The sequence below is a fragment of the Anolis sagrei genome, chromosome 4 (genome assembly GCF_037176765.1).
Source record: "Anolis sagrei isolate rAnoSag1 chromosome 4, rAnoSag1.mat, whole genome shotgun sequence".
Taxonomy (NCBI): domain Eukaryota; kingdom Metazoa; phylum Chordata; class Lepidosauria; order Squamata; family Dactyloidae; genus Anolis; species Anolis sagrei.
In genome coordinates, this window is record NC_090024.1 from 132,927,879 (window position 1) to 132,954,470 (window position 26,592).

The 26,592-nt window shown below is 37.6% G+C and overlaps 1 protein-coding gene across 4 annotated transcripts in view; it reads right to left on the reverse strand.

Annotated features, from left to right (window-relative positions):
- Positions 1-26,592, reverse strand: part of LOC132774298 (phosphofurin acidic cluster sorting protein 2) — a 67,163-nt gene that overhangs the window by 16,987 nt on the left and 23,584 nt on the right. Inside the window, exons 7-21 of one of the 4 annotated variants that reach the window (XM_060774292.2) lie at positions 25,931-26,011; positions 23,348-23,407; positions 22,219-22,376; positions 21,321-21,411; positions 19,754-19,828; positions 18,642-18,763; positions 15,456-15,588; positions 15,233-15,337; positions 13,366-13,472; positions 12,199-12,353; positions 9,770-9,880; positions 8,872-8,980; positions 8,414-8,446; positions 2,970-3,012; positions 2,361-2,403 (exon numbers count right to left, since the gene is read on the reverse strand). In XM_060774292.2, the coding sequence (XP_060630275.2) occupies positions 2,361-2,403; positions 2,970-3,012; positions 8,414-8,446; positions 8,872-8,980; positions 9,770-9,880; positions 12,199-12,353; positions 13,366-13,472; positions 15,233-15,337; positions 15,456-15,588; positions 18,642-18,763; positions 19,754-19,828; positions 21,321-21,411; positions 22,219-22,376; positions 23,348-23,407; positions 25,931-26,011 (1,426 nt within the window). Of the gene's footprint in view, positions 1-2,360; positions 2,404-2,969; positions 3,013-8,413; positions 8,447-8,871; positions 8,981-9,769; positions 9,881-12,198; positions 12,354-13,365; positions 13,473-15,232; positions 15,338-15,455; positions 15,592-18,641; positions 18,764-19,753; positions 19,829-21,320; positions 21,412-22,218; positions 22,377-23,347; positions 23,408-25,930; positions 26,012-26,592 lie in introns of all 4 variants that reach the window. The other 3 variants (XM_060774291.2, XM_060774294.2, XM_060774293.2) reach the window with 3 other exon arrangements.

Here is a 26,592-nt window from a genome sequence, read left to right on the forward strand (position 1 = left end):
ACCAGGCCTTTGGGTAATCTGGCAGACTGACAAGGACAATGACGACAAGATGCTATGGAAACGGATTATGATAAGCTGAATGGAATCACTAATTATAGAACTCGGCGAGACGACGACCACCAGGCTGGCTTTTTTCTAGAAGATTTTATTGAATTAACTCAACGTTTTAATGATTTATAATTACTGTTTTGTTATGTATTTTATTGTGTTCAATTGTAGGCATCAAATATGTGCTGGCTGGAAGCCGCCCTGAGTCCCCCCCTAGGGGGTTGAGAAGGGTGGGGTAAAAATACCCGAAATAAATAAATAAACAAAATACTGCCACCTTTACTAGTAGAGTGACACCATTATGTTTAAGAATTACTGTAAAGTTAACATAAATGTAATGTTTCTTTATGCTTGGATCAAGACGCATGGTGATTTGTTACAGGAGAGGGAGGTGGAAGAGTACAAAATTAACATTTTATACTCGTCAAACAGAAGATATAAAATGCATGCAGGTGTCAGAAATTCAGAGCAAATATTACTGTTGTTTATAATACCTTTTTCAACTTTATAAGCAGTTTTTGAACTTTGCATATTTTCAAAGTTTCAGACTCCCTTGTTCCCCCATCCCCACTTTGTACAGAACTTGTTAGTTCTAACATCTCAGTATTTGGTATATGAAATGTATAGTTAAATTATCTATAACAAAGATTGATTCAAGTGGCAAGCATGGAAAACAATGAACCAGAAAGGGCAGAAATTAGACAGATCAGAAGTGAAAGACAGATTATTGATAGTGAGGAGCAATCATCCACAAGCACTATGGAAATTTTCTCTTTCTCAACAAGCACACCGAAAGAACAGTGCAGTGTCACGGTATTAGCATAATGACTATTTTGGAATTCACTTCAAAATCAGGGAGAAGCACTAAGGGTGACATCCATTACTATTTTACAATAGTGTATTTCTGAACACTTAGTACTGATACAAGGGATACATGACTTTAATTACAGCAGGGCTTTTTAGAAATTATTACACACACACCTGCACACATGCACAAACACATCCAGCGCTGGCTTTAAAAAGAAATAGACTGAATAGCATTTATCTAAAATTATTATTATTATTTGTAGATGTAGAATTTATATCCCTTGGCTTCCCTCCCAAAGGGGACTCAAAGTGACTAACACTAAAAATCATACAATAACGTAAATTAAAACTCAAAGCATACAAACATTAAACTGTCTTGATGATATCAGAACAGCTGAAATATTTCCTGCCAATATGTATAAACTCAGAGATATTCCCCACTGACTTCAATAGGACAACGTACATGATTGAAGCTTAACTGAATTAGATGTTAAGAGTTTGCAGGAAGATAATATCACTTTATTTGCTGGAAAGAAAAGATATAAATAATATTCACAAATTTCCCTGTCACTGATAAAGATGTCACAATATGTTGGAAAAAAATCAATCATTATGCAATATTTCACTCAAAGGTAAAGGTTTCCCCGTCTCATTAAATCTAGTTGTGGGGGTGGTGCTCATCTCCATTTCTAAGCTGAAGAGCCAGCGTTGTCTTTAGACACCTCCTAGTTCATGTGACCAGCATGACTGCATGGAGCGCTTTTACTTTCCCATTGAAGCGGTACCTATTGCTCTACTCATATTAGCATGTTTTTGAACTGCTAGGTTGGCAGAAGCTGAGGCTAACAATGGGAGCTCACACCATCCGCAGATTCGAGCCACCAACCTTCCGATCAGCAAGTTCTGCAGTTTAGTGGTTTAACCCACTGTGCCACCACAGCCCCTTATTTCACTTCAACACAACAATAAATCATGTATTAAGGGGAGAACCTGAAATTAATTGCTCAACTCCAAGAGTGGCTCTTAACAGTTCTGCTTCTCTGTCTCTTTCCTCTGAGGATCTTCTTTGTGTGTTTCAGGGTTAGGGTTATTTCTACTCCAAACAATAGAAATGGATCTAGTTGTAATCTATTTCAATGTATTCATACTCTGTTACGTGTCCATCACATATAATAAAAAATACCTTAGCGTGTTTCACATTTCCAACATAAATTTTAGCATCCTTGTACAACCTCTAGTTTGACTGGAGTCAGGTACCACCTACATAATTTTCCATTTTTTTCCATTTTAACACAAGGTTTTGCACCCCGTGAAAATGGAGGGCCAGTTGTAATCTGGTCTCTTTTTTATATAAAAGGGGTATAAATCTCTATATATAGGGGATATAAATCTCTATGGATGGTAATATTTTCTAACTGTACACAGCACCTCAGAGAAATAACATGTCACCAAAGGCAATACATACATTAAGGATAAATGATAACACTGCAGAAAGATAGTATTACCTGATGTTGCAGAAGATTGTTCAACAATTCCAACCTTTACTACCTGACAAGAGAAAAAAGACTAGTTTTACACAGAATTACGAGCTGTACAATAACAGGAAGAAAGCTGAACTAGAGGTTAATTTCTGTATTTCTTGAAAAGAAAATGGCATTTTTGGCTCTAATTTGAAGAAAGTATTAGTAGAGGGGATGGCAAGGCGGGACATAGGGCGCTAAGATTCCCTGCTGCCCTGATTCATCACGGAGGCCTTAGTTTGAGGACCCCTGTTCTAAAATATGCTGTTACACATTGGGTAATGTATGTGTGGAGGGGAATGGCCGCTCAATCTGCATGCATGTAACAAGACTGCATGCAACCCACAATTGTGGGAGCATCTACACTGCAAAATTAATCCACTTTAACTAAAACGACCAATGATACAGAATCCTAGGAGTGTAGCTTTTTAAGGTCTTTAGCCTTCTCGGCCAGAATGCTGGTGCCCCACCAAACTACAACTCTCACCATTTCATAGCATTGAGCCATGCGTTCCTTTTTACAGTGTAGATGCACCCTGTAATGTAGGTCACAGAAAAATCCCTGTCAAACCATCCACATAAAATATTACTTACACCAACAAAAGGGATGAACTTCTGGGCTGATTCTTCATCTGGACTAAAGAAATTACAGAGCTATTGTCATTACAAAATGCAGAAGCAAGTAACTATCTCACAACAGTCAGCAGCAACAAACATGTGCACATATGGATTTCTCTATATGCTCAGAACATTATTTTATGATAAATCCATGCAAAATAGATATTAGTGTGCAAACATCCATGAATGCATGCACACACACTCATGCACACACAGCACACTTACGCTTACTTTGCTCCTTTGGTCTTTAGAAGAAAATGATTTAATACTGCAAAAACTATATGCAGATAATTTTCAGTTTCAGACAGTTGACAAACTGTTTTAACACGATTTAAAATCATCAACAGAAGCTCCACTGCAAGGAGGCATCTGAGATGGCAGCACAGAAGATTGCCTCCTCTGTGGTGGCAATCTGATTACAGAACGATTGTTCCTAAAACTAATTAAAGTTGTTTTGGCATCAGATAAAAAACATCTTTGTTTGCCCAGGTACTTAAATGGGTTTTTCTATCAGTCTATTGTATTTTCCGCCTGCCATATTTTATGATAAGAAATATTTTTGCCTTTTTGTTATATTGAATATTATTTTAATTACTGTATATTTGTAAACTGCCTTGGTGGGCATGAGAATGACTGATGCATTTTAAATGGCAGAAACGCATAAATAACTACTTCTAGATAGTTACTAAGAGTTTCGATGTTCTCTACCAGCAATATGCCCATCAAAATGAATCTCTGCTTTCCTACACCTTATCAAGAATTAGAAAATTGTTTATATGTGTTTTAATAATCAAGATATATTTTACAAATAAGGTTGTATTAGATAGATTTTAGATCTAAGACTGTTTTAGTGTTAGTACTAGTAAGTGTTTACGTTGGTCGTGTCTGCTGATACGTAGTGTATTCATTATAATTCTAATGGTCCTTAGCTTAATGCAAATACAATTTTGTTTGATTTGCTCTTGAAAGATCAGTAGCAGAGTACAGATGTTGTTCATCTTCTAACTCAATATTTGAATATTTTAAAAAGAAGTCATAAGCAAGGATATCCATTTAGCTAGCCATGTCTTTTAGCTTCATGCTTCAACCTTACCCAAACCCTGAAAGTGTGTGATCCACTGAAGAAGGGGGGTGGGTAAAGAGCAGAACAGGATGGTGGGAAGAGAAGAGAGATAAACTGGGGTGGAGTGGGGAAAGCTTTTGCATCCGGGTGCCCAGGACTGTGTGATATTTTTAATTATCTTTAACTTTTAAAGATAATTTTTAACTTTAATCAAGTTTTAACTGTGTTTTAATGTATGTTCACTATTACAGGAGTTTTAGGACAGTGATTAGTGTCTATTTATGTATTTTCTTGTTTTTGTCTTTTACTGTTGATATGGTCAAGTGGACTAAACAATAAACTTTACTACTACTCATAGGAATATAAATAAGTTTAATGGGATATATTTCTGAGCAGACATGGAATGTTCATGGTTTTACCTAAATAAATCTTTTGATTCCAAATCATTAAACCCAGATTTTACCAAACCACTCAAAGTGGGTGATCTACTGAACCACATGTGGGTGAAAAGTTAAGAGAAGACGAAATGGGGGAAGATTGGAGTTGGTGAAAATGTTTAATTTATCCTAGCACTATGTAAGCAACAATAAAAATACTAAAAACTACAAAGGGGCTTAGAACAGCTTGTATCAAATAAACAGTATGATCTATATAAATAAAAATGTAATGTTAGTTTGTGGGATTAACAGAGCTCAAAAACCACTTTACGAATTGACAACAAATTTGGACACAAGACACCTAACAACTCAATGAATGTCCTTCACTCAAAAAAATTGATTTTGTCATTTGGGAGTTGTAGTTGCTGGGATTTATAGTTCACCTACAATCAAAGAACATTTTGAACCTCACCAACGATGGAATTGAACCAAACTTGGCACACAGTTCTCCCATGACCAACAGAAAATACTGGAAGGGTTTGGTGGGCAGTGTCCTTTGGTTTTGGAGTTGTAGTTCACCTACATCCAGAAATCACTGTGCACTCAAACAATGATGGATCTGGATCAAACTCTACAAAAAATACTCAATATGCCCAAATGTGAACACTGGTGGAGTTTGCAGAAAATAAAATCTTGACATTTGGGAATTGTAGTTTTTGGGATTTATAGTTCACCTACAATCAAAGAGCATTCTGAACCCCACCAACAATAGAATTGGGTCAAACCTCCTATACAGAACCCCCATGTGGGCCACAGCAATGCGTGACAGGGGACAGCTAGTATGTTATAAAAATATACAATAGATATCAGGATGAATCAACAAAGAAGGAGAATAGCGTAACAATACAGCCTCCGTCCACAAAAGACATATAAGCCTGGAGTGAAGTTCTCAACCTGTGGGTCCCCAGGTGTTTTGGCCTACAACTCCCGGAAATCGCAGCCAGTTTACCAGCTGTTAGGATTTCTGCGAGAGCCAAAACATCCGAGTACCCACAGGTTGAGAACCGCTGCCTAGATCTTCCTTTCTTGCTGAATTCAATAGAGAAGGGACTTGCTCCAATGAATCCTCAATGTTTTAAAACCAATTAGCTTGTTAAAGAAGTGTTTGTGGGCCTTTTAGATCATCCAGTTCAATTCTGTGGTATGCTTCCAGCCCAAAGCACAGTCAAAATATAGGGCTAGCCATTATCCACAATTTCAAGTATCCACAGAGGTTCTTGGAATATATCTGTTGTCCCGTATTTCCAAGCTCTGCATGAAATTACTGTTAAAATAGAGGTACTGCAGACAGAATGCAATAATTCTGCCAAAATAAATCTATTTCTTTAAAAATACATGGCCATTTATCAGTACATGCTCCTATGCAGACAAAATGAAACTTCCATACATCACTTCACAAACACTACATGCATCTGCAGTTTTTTTTAAAGCTAAAGATGCAATAGAAAGGAAAGGGGATAGAAACTGCAGTCAGCATCACAAAAAATCATCATTAAGAAATAGCTTGAGAAGGAGTTCATATGCAAAGGATGCCCAGAGAGTTTTAAAGCTATTTTTCTTTTTCAAATCTTCTGGTCACCGGAACTTAATTTAATGCTAAAATATACTGAACAATTCCGTAGGCCTCAAACATTCTATACATTTGGAGAGCCTCTTACAGCCCACAATCCCTTGGTTGCAGAAGGTGGCAAAGGGCGAGATGCAGAAATTAAAAAAATTGCTAATGAAGGAGATCAGTTCAGATACAGCAATTGTTCGAGGCAGAATGCAAAGCCATTCAGGGTCATTCCTAACATCTGTTAACATCATTTGAAATGTGCATTTGTTTTTCTGTCAGTATCTTAAAAGTGAATGCAGAATCCACACATTTACACAAATATATCTCTGTGGATGAATTGCTGCTTATCCCTTGTACTAAAAACATTTTTGTTTTTACTATATGTGCATGACTTTGATCCATACTATAGATGCTCTTCTGAAATTGTGTTTACTATTGGCCCTTTGTATCCATAGATGGAAAATATTTTCCCAATTCCAAAAAGCAAATCTACATTTTGCCATTTTATATAAAGCACGCCATTTTCCTACGCAATTATATGTAATGGGACTTGCACATCCATGGATGTTGTTATCCACAGGAGTCCTGATACCAAACACTAGTGAATATTGAGGGCCATAAAATTATGTTCTTCAATTATTGAGTCCAGCTACTTGTAAGACACAGCCAAAATTACAATTTTTGTTGAAAGCAAATGTGGTTAGACCTCAAATGGAGGCTCCCCTTCCCAGTTAATAGGTTGTTACAACCTTGCCTAGAACACTGCACCTAACTCTAGCTTTTTGGTGGTGGATAAATTATGTAACAAAGCAAAAAGTGGGTGCTAGAAAGAATATTATATGAAACCTGACTGGCACAACCTGGGGATCACAACCAGACACAGTGAAGACATCTGCCCTTGTGCTTTGCTACTCTGCTGCTGACTACACATGCCCAGTGAGGAACACATCTCATCACGCTAAAACTGGAGGTGGCTCTTAATGAGACATGCCGCATTATCACAGGACCGCTGGAGAAATTATGGTGTTTAGCTGGTATTGCACCACCTGACATCCGTGTAAAGTAGCAACCAATAATGAAAGGACCAAGGCAGTGACATCTTTGGCCCATCCTCTGTTCGGATATCAGCCAGCACGCCAATGCCTTTAATCAAGAAGTAGCTTCCTACAGAGATACTCGCAGAAACACCTCAGCAAATGAGAGTCCAAAACTGGCAGGCTAAAACCAAGAACCTCAATCCATGGCTGATACCGAATGAGAGACTTCCTCATGGACACACAGAAAACTGGGCAACTTGGAAGGCACTGAACAGACTGCGCTCTGGCACCACGAGATTCAGAGCTAACCTTAAGAAATTGGCTACAAAATGGAGTCCATGACATACAAGTGTGGAAAAGAGAAAACCATAGACCACCTACAATGCAACCTGAACCCTGCCACATGCATAGTGGAGGACCTTCTTATAGCAACACCAGAGGCACTCCAAATGGCCAGCTACTGGTCTAAGGAGATTTAGTATAATGACAAGTTTTTAACTTTGTTTGTGTTTTTAAATACATGTTAACTGTACCCTCAATTTGCTTCGGTCACAATAAGGCAACAAAATAATGAACCTGTTATTTCTGTGAGGAAAAAGAAGCAAGCTACGCTCCTTCCTATAAAGAGGTCAGGGAAATGCCTTAAACAGCTTTATTTACAGGCTGGTCAAGAACTTGCAAACCCAATTTGAGGCCTTTATGTATTAAGAGTGGAAATATCTTTTTAGAAAAATTCAGTAATGGTTGGGAAAGGTGCTCCCCTCCTTCAACGCACAGAAAACCTTTATGAAGAAAATCATGTGGCAATCTTCAGAACTCAAGACTTATCTCATGCTACATTTGCATGTGAGTTTTGTTTCTGCGTAGAAAAAAATAATATTCTGCACAGTAAAGGGCATTTTCTGTCTTGAAGTGAAAATTTCCTGCAGAAACAGTTTTAAAATGTGAAAAGACTTCAAAAACTGCACAATCTTTGAAGACTTCCTTGCAGTAGGAAGAAAATTTCTAAAATTACTTGAGGTGACAAATTACATCCTTATTATTATAAATGGAAGAAAGCTAGAATGCCAGTTGTAAACTGACTTGATTTTTAGGTCAGTAGTGCACACTTTCCCCCAATCAGCTGCAGTTAAAGAATGTAATTCTGAAACTTAAAATTCTAGTCTTTTTGACAATGCATTTTGCCTCCTGAGATGATATCAAAAGCAGCAAATCAGTACACACTGTACCAAAACTGAGCATGAAATACTGCTAAGCAGCAAAAAGATCAACAAATGAAAAATGCAGGGTAACAGATCGAAAAGGAAATATAGAAAGACTAATACCTTATATTAAAATCAAATTGAAAGGTCTTTTTCCTTTTCAGAAGCAACCAAGAGAAACACAAGTAAACTATTACACTCATGGATACAAAATAAATCAAACTGTAAGGCTAAATTAATCTACTTTGACAGGAAACATGCTGACTTCTTATGGCATGTGCATGCAGTATCGACAGTACACATGTTTTGAGAACTTAGACTTTGTTTTGAATTGTCCAACCAAGTTCTTCTTCTGAGCTGTAAAACATAACTTTCAGTTTTATTTTCTCATTCAGAGAGCTTGTTTTTAACATTAAGTAGTACCTGACTAATGTAGCCCATTCGTTTTATGAATACTACAGGGTTGTAACCAGTATCCGACTATTGTGAATCTTCACTGCTGACATTTTAAGGTTCAACAAATATGAAAACGTTTTGCATGATTTATGTCTGATCAAGAGATTGCTTTAAAAACAAGGTACCTTTTCTGTTTGTATGTCAACATTGCTTCTGCAATAGGTAACTGATGAGCACAGTTTGCTCCCACTATGTACTGGGTTATTCTGGAGACGATATCAGGCAATTCCTGGGCTAAAACAAAGCAAACAGAGAAAAAGAAGCAACAAAACAATTTTCTGTGCATTTGTTTAGAACAGGGGTCCTCAAACTACCGCCCGGGGGCTGAATACGGCCCTCCAAGGTCATTTACCCGGCCCTCACTCAGGGTCAACCTAAGTCTGAAATGACTTGAAAGTACACAGCAACAACAACAACAACAATAATCCTATCTCATCAGCCAAAAGCAGGCCCACACTTCCCACTGAAATACTAATAAGTTTATATTTATTAAAATTGTTCTTCATTTTAATTATTGTATTGTTTTAAAGTGTTTTTGCACTACAAATAAGATAAGCGCAGTGTGCATAGGAATACATTCATGCTTTTTAAAAATTATAATCCGGCCCTCCAACAGTTTGAGGGACTGTGACCTGGCCCTCTGTTTAAAAAGTTTGAGGACCCCTGGTTTAGAATAATAAGAACAAATACACTTGCTGTAACCCAGACTAATGGCCTATCCACCCCAATATTTTATTTCAGCAGAAACCAACCCAAAGCTTCAGGAGACGCACAAGTACAGTTCAATGGTGACAGTCCTGATAGTTTGTCCATGTCATATATGGTAAAGCTTTAGTGGAGCACTTCAAAAACAGAGTTGGGAAACGTTGAACCCTAGGGCCATATGTAGACCCCGAGCTATATTGTATTTGGAATAAACTAGAAAGGCAGGATATTGAAAACATAATTATTGGTTTATTTCCGCAAAGGTAGTAAATCAAGCAGCTGGCATCATGTAATTACACGGCACTCAACAGTACTTACGAGCATTTTGTGCTTCAAGTTTGTTAAATAAATCTTTCCAAGATAAATCCTGAAAGAAGTTGTTGTATCTATAATCGACTGAGCCCAGATATTTTGCGACTGGGTGACAACCTACAATGAACACACACACTTTTGAGTACATTTAAACATACATTAGTTTGTAAAAGAAAAATACGTCACCATAAATGACACTGAAAATTAAGGCAATAAGAATCATTCTAGGACAAAGATACGAGCCTTTTATCCCATGGATCACAAAAAGGAATAAAATGGATTTGGAACAAACATAGAGACCAAATAATGGTAGAGAAGGGGGAAATCAAAGCTACCTAAGAACAGAAAGATGCATACTTCTTCTTGGGAAAATGACAACGCTAACAGATAGAAATAAATATACCTTATATATTTGAGTATAAGCTGACGCAAATATAAGCTGAGGTACCTAAACTGGGGAAATGTATTGACTCGAATAAAAGCCGAGGGTGGGAAATGCAGCAGCTACTGGTACATTTCAAAATAAAAGTAGATACCAATAAAATTACATGAATTGAAGTATCAGTAGGTTAAATGTTTTTGAATATTTACATAAAACTGGAATTTAAGATTAGACTGTCCAACTCCGATTAAACCATTATTCTAACCATTTTCAATGTAAAGTGTTTACATATCCTTCCAATAATAATAAAGGGAGTAAAATAATAAATGTAATAATAATAATAGAGTAAAATAATAAATGTAATAATAATAGAGTAAAATAATAAATGTAATAATAGAGTAAAATAATACATGCAATATAATATTAATAGAGTAAAATAATGTAAATGTAATAATAGTAATAATAAATACAGTAAAATAATAAATGTAGCAAAAATAAAAATAACAGTAAAATAATAAATAACCTTGACTTGAATAAAGCCGAGGGGGGCTTTTTCCACTTAAAAAAAAGGGCTGAAAAACTCAGCTTATACTCAAGTATAAACCATTTCCATACAAGTCAGGTTCTGCCTACTATGCTACCCAGCAGCCTCCTTTCTTGACATTACTGTGATAATCTTAGGAAGGGAAGGGACATTTGAGTACAAAATGTCCATTGAGTTTATATCAACGGACATTTTGAGTTTGGGATATCTATTGGTATATACTAGAACTCAACTAAATGAAGCATAAATGAAGAAAGCTGGATCATAGGTACAGAAAGACCTGAGCTGACTCCATCTGGACACAGATCACAGCTCATTATAGAATATACTGTGTAGTACTAGTGGTGAAGAAATGTATTCATCACCTTTCGAACAACCAGGCCTATTCCATTAACCAACGGCCACTCTGGGGCCAGAATAAAGAAGGGGAGCCAGGAGGACGTTGCCATCTTGTCCCCTGTGACATCAGCGCCCCTCCCCCAACACCAACGGCCACTCTGGGGCCAGAATTGTTTTTATACTATGTCTTGAATTTTGTTGTTCCTATGTTGTACACCGCTGTGAGTCGCCCCTGGGCTGAGAACAGCTGTATATAAGCAAAGTAAATAAATAATAAATAAATAAACTCAGAGGAAAGAGCCTTGTAATCCTTCATGGCCTGTTACGACAAGTTTGTTGGACAAATTAGTGCCACTTACACAATGTTGTGATTTCGTCTCCACATTTAACCCACTGCTATTGGAGAAAATGATGAAAGCACACTATTCGAAAAAATCCAATCAAAATCACATCTTTTAATTTTATCAATCAAGAAAATATTATCTAAGGGTCATTTTAAGGTTCTTTAAAAGAAATTTTAAGATCAACAATGTTAATCTTTCTTGTGTTCATATTATTTCAGTGATTCTAATTTTATGCCATCTGTGTATTTGGTAACACCCTAAAGACATTGGATCTTGCCTGACCATAGAAGCTAATTAGGGTCAGTCCTGGTTTATAATTAAATGGGAGACAGCCAACGAATACCATGTGCTGTAGACCATATTTCAGAGAAAGGAACTTGAAAAACCACATTGGCCAAGAAAACCCTATGAAATTCATGGAGTCACCGTAAGTCAGCTGGTGACTTAAAGGCATAAATACACACAAACACATGTGGGAACTCTAGGGAAACTCCATTCATGATATCACAGAGACTGAAAGGGAACAATGGTAAAGTGTTGATATTCTAGAGCCTTTTAGATCATCCAGTTCAATTCTGTGGGTCCCCAGGTGTTTTGGTCTACAACTCCCAGAAATCCCAGCCAGCTTACCAGTTGTTGGGATTTCTGGGAGTTGAAGGCCAAAACATCTGGGGACTCACAGGTTGAGAACAACAGTTCTAGAGACTGCAGTTACCAGATGCAAGACTATGCAATATTATCCAGAGAACAGTGAAACTAACAGTTGCTGAAGTACTAAGCTGCTGCAAAACCATTACATGTAAGAAAGAAAAAAAAGATTATTTACCTAGTGGTATAATAAGAAATCTCATGTAGCTGAGCCAATCTGGGGTTCTGTGAGACAGTTGTTCTACAAAAAGCCTCAACACGGCACTGAGGTAATTCTGGGCTCCAGCAACTGCAATTTTAATTGGATTGGGAGGTTGAGAGTTGCAGTTACAGCTAAACGAGGAAGAGAAAATTACTGCTTTAAAGAAAATCCATAGACAAATACTAAATAATAAATATTCAACATATGTTTTAATGTGCATTAAATGTTCACAACAAACTAAAAATAAAAAGAGACACTAAAAAGAGAAACAAAACCAAAGGATCAAATGCAAATAGAACACTATAATATCCCCACCCCATTTCTTCGCCCATCCCTGCCAACTAATACTAATATCAACCCCCACCTTTAAAAAAAAGATTAAAAAACAAAAATAGAAAATATTAAAAAATACACCTGACTTTTTTCCTCTGCAAGCAAAGGCAACTATCAAGCTATTGCAGGTAGTTCTTGTTCTACTTAATTGCATTTCAGCTACTGCTAAATGTAAATTAATACATTTTAAATTAATACATAACCATGAGTAATAATAATAAGAAAAAGAATCAATCTTTATTTATATCCCACTTTTCTCCCTAACAGGACCCAAGGTGGCTCACAACATAGTACAATACAAATCAAAGCACATTTAACATAAAATACAAGACAAAAATCACACAAAAATAAAATGTCTAATAAAATATTCAGTAAAATGTGAGTAAAATTTATATCAACTTAGGTTCAAATTCTGTTGTTGCCAAATTGCTTCTTGTATTTTGCCAAGGACACTTTACACTCTTTTCATAAGATGACCAGGAGTGAGGGGAGAAAGAGGTGGTCGTAAAAAGAAGATTCTCTGCTTCATCTGCCAGAGGGATCTAAAAATCAATCTGTCATGCTAGGGGAAAGAAGTAATTCCACTGCTGCCTAATAAGGAAACTGAACTTCTTATAGAGATATGTGTCTACATGCAAATTTATAGGTGGACCCATCACCCAAAAGAGCATAACAACTGATTACAACCAAAAAGGTTGTGCATCACTGCACTACGCTTTGAAGGAACTGTAGATGGAATTGTGGGCAGGGGATATACATTAGGAAACAAAAAAACATATCTGATAAGATTACTTTAAAAACACAACTTACTATCTCTGTATTCTTGAGACAATAGTGCTAAAAGCTGCCTGAATATCAGCAGAAGAACACGTGCATACTATTGGAAGAGAATGTTTTTGCAGGACATCTGAAAGGAACTGAAAATAACACAAAAGCTTGTCATAAAAAGACCTCATTCATTATTAAACATTCTCAATAAGTTATCCATTACCAGTCAATAAAAATGTCTGGGGTATTTAACATATTCAACTCAAGCATGGGTTTAGTAACCAACGTCGTTTTGAGCAAACTGCAGGTTGAACAAAGTGTTGCAGTTTACTATGGTTACCATTAAACAACATTACAAATACTTGTGGAAAGAGTTAGTTTATTGTGGAAGACAATTGGGTGGAGAAACAAAACCAGTTACGCCAAAAAGGCAATGTCTGTATCTACAGGAGGTAGTTTGGAGGTTGTGCCATGAAGCCGAGACCCATCTTACAAACAGAAGTAATCCAAACAGCAAACAGTGCTAGTCCAAACTGAAAAAGCCAACTGAAGAGACACAAAAAAAAGGAAATAACACAATGGTTCGTTTCAATATTCAAACGCCATTTTCAACAAACACTAGAGCTCAAAGTCAATCCAAAATCCAAAGGTTCACAAATCCCAAAATCACCAGAAGTCCAAGGTCACAGCTCCAAACACTGACATGCTGCCAGCAACAACATGCAACTCCTGATCAACTTTCAAGCTAGTTTCTCATGTGTTGCCTACTGATAGCTCGTTTCCCTGCTAATCAAGTGGATCTGCAAACTTGAGTTTCTTCCCTTCCCAAATCTAAAAGAGTCAGAATACTTAATCTTTCCTCCAACTGCTCAGATGTACTGGCTTGTACATGCTCTACAGGCTGTGAAGTGATAGCTTTCTCCAAAGGCTCTTCTTACAAGCTCAGAAGAGAAAGCTGTTGGGCACTGCTGGGCTCCAACATAACTGTTGACCCTTCAAACAGCTCCTCCTCGTCCTTGCTATCAGAGCTAGCTACGACAGGCTGCTGGTACATAAACTCCACAATACAACTGTATTACTTAATAGTTATTCCTTGATAGTTATGAAGGACCTGAACTCAGATATAATACTACAACAATAAAACTTTGTTTATATAGCCCGAGGGGACTCAGAGCGCTTTCCAAGTAACACCATCAATATATTCAAAGAAAACAGCATAAATATAAAATTAACAAGACAATATAAACATAAAAAATCACAATAGCACATATATGTTTAAAATAATCCTCCCTGTTCAAGGCAATTTAAAAGTCCGGGCCGAGGCTAGTGCAATTTGTTAAAGGGCCTGGGAAATTAGGTAGAGTCTAATTACCGGGGCCTAATAGGAGGAAGTAACCTGCGTAATTGGTAGAAAAAGATATGGCCATGTTCAACAGTATCTGAGGCTGAGCTAGAACTAGTCGTTCTCAAAGGCTTGTGTAAACCACCAGGTCTTCAGGCTCTTACGAAAGGAGGGGAGGGATGGGGCCTGTCTTATTTCTCTAGGAAGGGCGTTCCAGAGGCGGGGGGGGGGGGGGACACCACTGAGAAGGCCCTCTCTCTTGTCCCCACCAACCATGCTTGTGACAGTGGTGGGAGCGAAAGGAGGGCCTCCCCGGAAGATCTTAAAGTTCGCGTCACTTCATAGAGGGAGATGCAATTGCGAAGATAGACGGGGCCCGAACCGTTTACGGCTTTATAGGTCATAACCTGCATCTTGAATTAATACTAATGATGAATAAAGAGAATTAAAACCTTCAAGCATTCAAAACCTTATACAAAAGGTTTTTGCTGCCAATGGCCTTGATAACATCACTTTGGAGTCTAGCAATTGACTTTTTTGGTTTATTCTAAAAGAAGCATTCCTCACCTGCCCTTGCCAGTCAGAAGTATTGACTAAAATGATATTTTCTGGAAGCTTGTCATCTGAGATCAAAATGTGATTCAGCTGGTCATAGACGGTTTTTCTAGGAATCTGTAAATACAAAACAGAATAGGATAATGCAGGGGTAATTGACTGCTCCTTTCTTCATGATGAAGTTATACCAAATGAGAAAAAGTGAAAGAGTTGGACAATGAAAGACACAACTCACCTGTAAGTGGTGCCTGGTGTCTGGAGAACGCTCATTGTCCAGACTATTGGCCCTCTCATTCTGCTGCTTTGCTGGCTGTCTTTCCTTCAGTGATGTGCTTCTACCTCTGCGACCCACCTGTTTCCCCTCTAACCTGCTAAGAGACAGTATTATGCATGCTTCACATGAAAATGAAAAAAGCACAGACAGTGCTCACTGTACTGCAACATAATTGATCCCAGAAAGAAATAGAGAGAAAGCAGTATTACAGAACTTTCCTCTTTCCATTTACTCACATACTGACTTTTTTTTATCAATGATGAAGGCGATTTACAAAATTTCAAACAACTATACATATATACAAAACAAGAAGCAAGCAAAAGGACAATTGAGGGTACATCTACACTGTAGAATTAATGCAGTTTGACACCAGTTTAATTGCCATGCTATGCTATGAAATCATGAGCTGTAGCTTTACAAAATCTTTAGCTTTCTCTGACAAAGAGTGCTGGTGCCTCACCAAATTACAACAGTGAGTCATGGAACCTAAGTGTTGGAATTGTGCCTGGGTCTTTGTCGCTGCCGTTTCTCTTGTTGGGTCCTGGAACTACAGGTTGCTGCTTTCTCCGTTTATCGACTGGCTTTGGATTCCTGTAAGTGCTGACTTCCCCTCTTCTTGACTTTGGACTGCCTGGACAACGACACTGATTTTTTGGACTCTAATATCTTTGACTTTGGACTGTTTTTGGACTACGGCTTTGTGTTCTTCCACCTTGCATACTTGCAAACCTTGAACTCTGTGACTCTGGAGCGTTTTGCTCAATCCTTTGTTTATCCCAGATTATATGCCGGTTTAATCCGGATTATTTGCCAAGTTAAGTTTTTGCCTTGCAAACTGCTTGAAACCTTTTGTTTTGGCCAGGGACACTGAAGTAAGTGTCCCTGAGTCCTTTTTGTTGCCTTAATAAACTTCGTTTGGGCTTTATCACTGTGTCTGGCTCATTAAAGGTGTCTGGATCCTGACATGTATATTCCAAGAAGTGAGGAAGACTGCTCATAAATACTTTCATTGAAAGCACCAAAAACCCTTAATGATTTTTTGAATCCAAAAGTGTCCTCCTCAAGGATTTTAGATTATGGAGTCTATCTTCTCTGCCTTTTTAATAATACTTTCCTCAAAATGAAACACACAGAATATTGTTGTTGTGAAAAGTTAATACAGAAATTAGGTTTTGATTGAGTTTAGGGTTGTTACATACATCAGATTCAATGTTCTGTTCCTGAGAGCTACCTTTATCTAATCTTCCCCAACTGCATCTCCCACTGCAGCCTCTCATACACATTCAGACCTTTTCCTAAGGCCCCTCAATCCCCCAGAAAAGATTTTTATCGGGTCAGAGAGGAATTCTGGTGAGCTGGGAATCCTCTTCCCTCATAACTATATGCCCTTCCCCTCCCAAGGCACTGGATCCAACTACAGTTTCAGTAGTTAGACATTAGAGTTGTAAACCTCTTCAAACTGGCTTCAGAAAGTTTTCGAAATTGCATTTGGTCTAGACCAGTAGTTCTTAACCTGTGGATCCCCAGAGGTTTTGGCCTTCAACTCCCCAAAATCCTATCATCTAATAACCCGGCTGGGATTTCTGGGAGTTGCAGGCCAAAACACCTGGGGACCCAAAGATTGAGAACCACTGGAAGCCAGGATGTTAATTAAACTGACTTGAGGAAAACATTCTAACTGTTCAAGAAGTTAAAATATTCTCCTACTAAATTCCAATTTGAAGTGTTTTTCATATTTGACCTGGGATCAAAGAGTCTTTACATACTACCTACTCCCTCTTACATGTACATTCCCTTCCTTTCAGAGAATCTGAGCAGATCTTTGCTGAGGAGATAATAGCTTGAAACACTTATGAGGCCTTCTTAAAGTAAGTCTGTTTATCAGAGAATCCCACCCCTGCAGAAGTCTACCTCATAAAGCTACTTCCCACTATCCAGATTAAAATGTCCACATATTTTTTGTTTGCATGCAAGAACAAATAATTGTTAAATGCTTTGAGTGTGAAATTACTAGAGCTTTTGCACATATTCAAATGCTTTTTTAACATTTTTGAGCTCTGCTGCAAATTTTTTACAGAGAGCTTTTGCACAAGTAAAATATTATTTTTATAGAAAAAAACCACTTGCATCTATTTCACAAAAAGTTGCAAATGTGATTTTTTTTGCAGAAATTGGCTTTTTAAAAAGTGAGATCTTAAAAAAAGCCAACTTCTGCAAAAAATTCACATTTTACAACTTTTTGTGATATAGTTGCAAGTGATTTTTTTCTACAAAAATATTTTACTTGTGCAAAAGCCCTCTGTGAAAATTTTGCAGCAGAGCTCCAAAATGTTAAAAAGAATCTGAATATGTGCAAAACCTCTAGTAATTTCATACTCGAAGCATTTTAAAATTACTAGATGCTTTGCACATATTCAAAAGTGAGATCAAACAAGACAGTCTCATCAAGGATAAGAAAAACTGTGATATTTCTGAACTTCTCTACCAAGTGATTTGGGCAACAAAATAAGAAGTGGCATTGTTTTGTATGACCAAACAACAGAATTAAATTTATAGTTTCATGTATCTGTCTGTTAAAAAGAATGAAAATGTCACAGATCAGTTGGCATCTGACTAATTATTTCTACATGGTTTTGGCAAATGCTGTTCTATATTAAGATGGTGCAATGGGTTAAACCTGTGTGCTGACAGGACTGCTGACTGAAAGGTTGGCGGTTTGAATCTGGAGAGGGGGTGAGCTCTCGTCAGTCAGCTCCAGCTTCAAATGTGGGAACATGAGAGAAGCCTCCCACAGGATGGTAAAGTATCTGGGCGTCACCTAGGCAACGTCCTTGCAGACAGCCAATTCTCTAACACCTGAAGCGACATGCAGTTTCTTAAGTTGCTCCTGACATGGAAAAAGAAAACCTTAATATTTTTTTTTAGAAGAAGAGATTTAAAAAGCAGGTTGGTCATCAGGGTGCATAACTGGGAGTTATATAACACCTGAACCAAAACACTAGGATCGTCATACGGGGGCAAAAAAATACTTAGTTTTGTATTGGAAACTGTTCAAACAGAACTGAGTTGCCACAAACCAAAATATAGGAGTAACCTGTTTCTAGGCAAGAGACAAATGCTAGTTGCTACAGTTTGTAAGCATGTTACCTGCTGGAAGAAATTATGAGAGATTCTGTCTTTGTCATTCTGCCACATGGTGGTAGTTTCTCAATAAAGATATCCAGAGAGGCTAGTTCTGCATCCGGGCTCTCCTCTTCTTGTTGAGTCTTCTAATTTGTACAATATGAAAAATACATGAGATAAAACATTCTGTACAAGGAAGATTGTTTTTGTCTTTTGCCAGCAAATGTAACCATCAGGAAACAAATTATATTCCTTTAAAAGATTGAAAAGCAAAGGTTTATTCATTAAATGCCAGAGTACATGTTCAGGGTGCAGATGGTCCAAGATACAATCACAGCTTTTCCAGCTGGGACTGAAATCCCCCAAAATGTTGCTATCCTGTGTAGACTAGCTGAAAGGAGTAACAGACTAACTCAGGGGTCCTCAAACTTTTTAAACAGAAAATCAGTCCCTCAAACTGTTGGAGGGCCAGATTATAATTTGAAAAAAAATGAATGAATTTCTATGCACACTGCACATATCTTATTTGTAGTGCAATTAACACATAAAAACGATACAATAATTAACATGAAGACCAATTTTAACAAATATAAACTTAATAGTATTTCAATGGGAAGTGTGGGCCTCCTTTTGGTTGATGAGATAGGATTGTTGTTGTTGTGTGCTTTCAAGTCGCTTCAGACTTAGGTTGACCCTGAGCGAGGGCCGGATAAATGACCTTGGAGGGCCGGATCCGGCCCTCGGGCCTTAGTTTGAGGACCCCTGGTCTAACTAATGCACTTTCCTAGAATTATCCATCCATGATAATAACCAGAGCACCTGATTCTAGGTAAGTGTCACTATAGTACACACTGTCACTACAGTTCTATCCTAAGTAGTATCCGGAAGCTACAAAGCTTTGCAGGACCTTGAAGAGGCAGCCCAGCTTGAATAAATGTGACATTTCCAGATTGACCAGCGTTTCTGCAGTAATCAACATGCATAAAGAGTCTATCCCAGGTCTCATACATCATAAATGCATTTTACATTTTACATGGTGGCTTGCAGAAAAAGGGACTTGGAAGAAGCAAGTATCTTCAGCCAATCCAAGAACTGGAATTTGACTGGAAAAAATCTGAAAGGAAAATTGTACTTACACAGCACACAGTGTCAGGAACATTATCTGTTGGTTGTTTACTTCCAAGATTCTTATTATTTTCAGGCACTTCTGCCTGTTTTGAATAAGAAGAAGCAACATAAGAAGTTGAACATCTCATTTGTTCCTGGACAAGCTAGTTCTGAGAAACATCATCATGATGACACATTGATGCAGGATCAACAAAGTTAATGTAATGGAAATGGAGTCACACTCAATCTTTTCATACAATTTGAAAAAAAAAATACGTAACACCTTGTTTTTAGCAATGTTGATTTTCTTTAAAATTCAGAATACCTGCGTCATTAATGTAAAATAGTTTGATACAGTACATTGTATGGTATAGCTTTCCCTCAAATTCTAGGGTTCTCCTAACACCTTAATCCTCTGCTTTAATAAGAGTGCCCCTAAACAAATGTGTGAAGATATTTTAAAAATAATTAACAAAATTTAATATCTACTACATCAAGCCAGCTTTCAAAAATCATGACAAAAATATCTGAATTAATGCCACAGTGTATGTTTGTTTGTTTGTTGGGAACATCACTCATGCTTTTAAAATTCCAATCATGCTCACAAATCAGTTAACACCAACAGGAAAAATAAAGCACTGCCTATGTCAATCATCTTAGTTTGTTTGCTGAACCAAATGGCTTTATCTCAATAACACACTCATTTACTATCGAATAGCAGCTTTAATGTCAGTCAAGTCATAGATCTGAGAACAAAGTAAACATATGTTGAAAATTAATCTCTGGGAGGCTTGTAAATCTGCTGCATATTCTATGTAGCATGGCTTTTTGCACAAGTGGGAGGGGACAAAATTTACTCCAGGTAAACTTCCCTGGAATGTTTACACTGAGATTGCTGCACTTTGTGGCCATATCATGAAAATACATGACTCACTAGAAAACACAATAATGCTTTGCAAGAAGGAATGCAGTAGGAAAAGAAGATCACACTGCAGATTGATACTCAGTCAAGGAAGCCATATTCACAAATTTGTAATTTTGGAGTAGGGCTGCTGATGACAGTGTGATTTGGGAGTCTTTTACTGATAGGGTCACCTTAAGTTGAAGTTGGTTTTGATGTCAGTTAACCACATAATTTACACAGTTTCAACTAAAAATGCCTGACATTTACTTTTAAAATCCTCAGACTTCTATGTAAATAAAAATGTAATGTCTGTTTGTGGGATTAACATAACTCAAAAAACACTGGACGAATTGACACAAAATTTAGACACAATTCACATATCAGGCCAACGAGTGACCATCACTCATAAAAACACTGAAACACACAGCAGAAGATACTTTAAAAGCCAAAACAACAACAACACATGCATATGCCCCATATATATACGCAAATATATATAAACATAAAACACATATACACAGACTGGGCCACAGCAGGGGATGGATAGTTATAAATAAAGAACAAATCCATATGTCTACAGAACTGCAGATGGTTTCATAGGTGTTGCAATCCATTTCAAATTAACTTTACCATCAACAGCTTTTAGGTATTTTTAAGATATAAATCAATATTATTTTCAAGGCATAACTTACAGGACTGGGTGGCTCTTTCTGGCTTTTGATGCTCTGGAGGCTCCCAACTTCAGTTTGAGAGCTTGAATGTGACAAGCCTTCAAAGTAAGGTCTACAGGAAGAATACAAAGAATACTGTAATCATAAAGGAGTCCCAAAACACACCCACAACTACAGCTTCCAGAAGTTGTATACATAAGATACCATCAAGATGACACCAGAGGAAAATCTGACAAAAAGATTAAAATTAATCAACACCCTAAATTATCTTATTTTCACTACCAAAAGCAACACACTGCTTGACTGTTCTCACTTGAAGTGAAAGAGTCTAAATAAACCACGGTGTTTTACTTCACATTTGGTTTACTGCCCAATTTAGAAGTGGATACCCAGAACACAACAAAAAAAACCTGTTGCCTACCATCACCCAATAATACTCTTATTCTGATAGACAATGACTCATGTCAGAATTTAAATCCAACATTTCTAAGAGTACAATAGTCAGACAACAAAGCAAAAGAAAGAAAGAAAGAAAGAAAGAAAGAAAGAAAGAAAGAAGAAAAAGACGAGCCTAAACTATAAATGACTACAGACCGACTGAATTGATCAATGTTCAGAAATCTAGAGCTTCCCTGGATATTCTCTTTATCAAACGTTGCTAATGAAATGTGAGAAGCTCTTTCTGGGGCCCTTCCACACAGCCCTATATCCCAGAATATCATGCCAGAGAATCCCATAATATCAGTTTTGAACTGGGTTATCTGAGTCCACACTTAGATAATGTGGGATTTTCTGCCTTGATATTCTGGGATAAACGGCTGTATGGAAAGGCCCTAACTCTCACTCTGTTGTGCTAGCATCTCCAACCCTAAAAACTGAAGAATGGTCAAAGCTTCCCTTTGAAATCAAATTCTCTTACTTTAGTTTTGGTTTAGGAGTACTGAGGACACTGTCATCATCTTCCATGTCAGGACCACTGTCGCTGGGATTTTCCATATCAAGTGTGTCATAGAGAAGGTCTAGATCTTCTTCTACTTCTTGGACGTGATCGGCTGGATCTTGCTCAGAATCTAAAACCTAGATGCAACAGACAGTTCAACAGGTAAGAAATAGTGGGATGGGACTGTGGAGGATGCCGAGGAAGGAAAGCACTGCCTCAGATTCCTTAGGGTCCAAGCAATTTTCTAAACTTATCAAGCAATAGTACTGTTCCACTGAATTCAAGGAAGATTGCATCTAATATTTGGAAGCCACTTTTCACAGAACAGAAGAGACAAAAGAGTATGAATTGAGGAGGCAAATCAGGCACCACAATGCTAAATAGTCTAGAAAAAAGAAAATATTTAGTGAAAAAAATGGGTGAAAAGTCTATGGGCAAATAACATTTCAAAGTTTTAAAAAACCCTGAAAGGTTGAAAAGACAGTAAACTTTTTTCGAAAAGACAAAGTAAACCTAAGCATAGAAGACTTGCAAATTATAGGGAAAGCTTTTGAAAAGAACATATTTTTTTATTAGCAGATCAAGAGACTAGGCAGGTTGTAGACCAGGGAGAGGCTCATCATAGTCATCATGATCATAATAATCAATTTATTGCTCACCTCTCCTTATGGCTCAAGGAGTTAAAAAAAACACTATTAAAATGCATAAATTTGTTAAATGGCAGTTGCATTGTATTGATCACTCACATTATGCAAAAGAAAGGTGTGTCTCAACGGAAACCTCCCCTATTCTCATTGAAGAGAAATAAAATTATAGAAGGTTGTCCTGTTGGTCATTTGCAATAATGTTATTATCAATGTGTCAGTGGAAGACTAGCATGGCTTCATGTGGAAAATGAAACTACTTTAAGTAGCCCACGTAGAATAATTCAACCATTTCAAAACAAATGCACTGATGTTTGCCGTATATATGTTGTGTTCTGCCCTGAGTCCCCTACAGGGTGAGAAGGGTGGAATATAAATGTTTTAAATAAAATAAGTATAGAACACCTTACTGCTATCAGTGTGACAGGTTACACAAAACCCTAACACATGTAAAGGGAGATTACCTCATCCGTTACTTTAAACCGTCTCAGTAATGCCACCACTTTTTGCTTGAAGTTTTGTTGCTGTAAATGTAAATACCATATATAAATACAAAATAAATCAGTAAAAAGCAAAACAGTAAAATGTAAGAGAGAACAAACTGTTCCACGTTATGAAGCATATATGGCTACAATACATCAGGGTTTGTACCTTTAATGAGACTGGATCTAATTTATGCCCAGCAATCCTGCACGACTGAGGGCCTAGAGCCATACAGAGAGAGAACTAGACCTCTCTTGATACAATCTTCTCGGCAGCTTTTCAACAGAGTAAAATTAGAATAATAGACTCACAGAGTTGGGCCATCTAGTTCTTTGATTGTATATTTCTGCAAGACGGCCCACCATGCAGAAATACATAATTAAAGGCCTCTCAACAGAAATTAATTCATTACTGATTGGCATTATCACTATTTTTGAAGCGAGATCAGACGGTTCCATTCAATCCCAACCCCCAGTCATATAATTGCACCCATGTTAATATGTCTATGCCTTTAGGGACTATGAAACAGAACTTTGTGGTTATATGAGAACATCATAACCCACACTGCTGGACTCAAATGGCCTTGATAAGATAGAGGCGTGCTGGACCCTCCCCTGCCCCACTGGCATGAGCACTAGCCTTGTACATGGTGGGTTTGGGTTGAAAAGTTCCTTCTGATGAGAACTAGACAAAGGGAGGGTGCAGGGCAGAGGATATGAACCATGATGTGAAATTGCCTGATTGTCTTTCAACCAATTGAGACTGACAATGATGGAGTAATGCCCCAAAAGGGTGGCACAGCCCTGTGAAACTATAAAGGCAAATGTACTGTCACCGCTCGGGGTCCCTCTGTTTGGAGCCACCCCTGGGAGCTCCAGTTCTCTTTTTTTTAATTATGTCATTTTCATTTTTCAAAGTAAAGCTTTCTTTCTGAGAGCAAGAAACACCTGTTACTTTGCCAATCATGTCTCTAAAGCTGCACCATTATATTAGTTGGTTAGCCATCCTCAACATAAAGCCACAGAATCATTTATCCCTTCAACTCACCTGGTTTACTCCCTTAGCACAAAGGCCAGATTATGTTTTGCATTTCAATGCCAAGGCTGAAACCAGTAAACACTGAAAATGAAGCTGTCTCCAATCAACATATTTCTGTAACATATTTATAAAGAAATCAGGAATCATCAATATCACTAATATTAATGATTGTATCCAGATTGATGTGAGCAAAATGGATTTGGATGTGCCTAACTTTCCAGTCTACAAGGTACTACAAGCAAAAGAGACCTCAGAAATTTGGTGTGTGGGCATCTGTTTTGGGCTCGTACAGATAGACAGGGGTACAACTTTAAGAGCCCAAATTGTTGTTGTTGTTTATTTCTACCCTGTTTTTTTTCTCCAAAAGGAGACTCAAAGTAGCTAAACAGATGCCTATGACACCCAACAAACTTCCGAGGTCTGTTTTGCTTGTGCTACCTTGTAGATGCCTGTCCCCAGAGCCAAGGCTTTATTGAGTACGCGCATTAAAATCAGTTATAAGATCTGTGGCTTGTAAGTCAGTCTAGAACAGTGGTTCCTAACCTTTTTTTGACCAGGGATAACTTGACCAGGGACCACTCTCCAACATCAGTACCAAAAGGGTTACGAATCAGTTTTTGGACAACTTTACATTCGGTTTGGTGATTTTGTGTGCTGATTCAGAAAATTGCATTGGATAGACTGCATCAGCTCTAGTTTCTGATACAGAACATATGCCATCCAGTAGTCACCATCTGCTCACCCATAGAAAACCATATTTAATAAGCCTCAGCACTATAAAAGGGTTTCGCGAGACCAGTTGCTCTCATTGCAATAGTGCAATCACAGTGAGGCCACAGACCATATTTTAGTTCTTGCAGACCACTGGTGTCCACGGACCACAAGTTGGGAACCACTGCTCTAGGAAAACCTGAAATGCATAAAATAGGTTCTGCACCTGCTTTCCTCAATGGACATGTGTTCACTCAGATTCCAAGAACATTGAGGTCAAAAGCCTCTTATTTGCATCCATAAGTCAGCTACTGTGGTAACATGTACTGGGAAGTCAATTATCGTAGCAGGCAGGGATGTTTACCTTGTTGGGATATAACAACTCCCTCTACTTCCCTGTACACCTGACAGCTATACATATCCCAACAGCACACATAGAATCTGAGTGAACAGTAATGAGGAGCCACTCACCCTGCAGCATATCAAGTTTCCCCTGGCATGCTGAGGCCAGTTGTTTTGAATCCTACTAGGGAAGTGTAAGGAGAAAGGAATTCCTATCCAGTCATTTCCTACTAAAAGAGAAACTCTGCACATGATAATGTCAGGACCTTTATTGTACAACACTCAAGATTAAAGACATCCTAAAAGGGTGTCTTTAACCTTAACCCAGCTTGAAAGACTAAGCAGCTGAAGTTTACGCAATCAAAAAAAATACAATTGTATAGCCATTGGTTGTTTTTCCAAAGAGAGCATTATATCTTGCTCCAACTATTTCAAACTACACATGAATGTTAGTAAAATTAATTTCCACCAACCCTGGTCATGGATGTTGTTCTTACTATCGATCTCCATTGCTTCTTTGGCTTCCCCAATTCATATTCATCATCATCCAGATCCTGAAAAGAAAGGAAAATGAATATCATTCCAATAATCAAAATTAAATAAGTGAACTAGAAATGCTTGCATATTTCTATGTCCCTCTGGGCATGCTTAAGGAGTGGGTTTTGTATTTTGACAACTCAGTTCCCTAGTCTCCTGTTTTTGTAATACATCAAGTAGAGAATTAACTTAATGAGTTACCATAGGACTATAGCAATGGGGAGTGTGTGTGTGTGTGTATAAAATATCAGTATACAGTTGAGCAGCTTTAGTGAAGTTCCACTGCAAGCAGGCAGACTGTTCTTCTTCATGATATTTTTCCATTCTTATATATGAAGATAATGTCTCAGAAGCTAGACACATAGCAAACAGTATCAAAAGTCACCGGAAGGACCAACAGCATCAACAGGGACATACTCCTCCTGTCCAAGACTATGTAACAACTTTTTTTAAAAAATCTGCTCCTGGTTTGAAAGTATTACTTCCAGTGTAATTGTGTGGTACTTTGAAAGTTATACTCCAGAAATGTCATTTTTGTGGCTGCCACAAACTACATTGAATTGATTGAGGCTCAATAAGATATTCATTGAAAAACTAT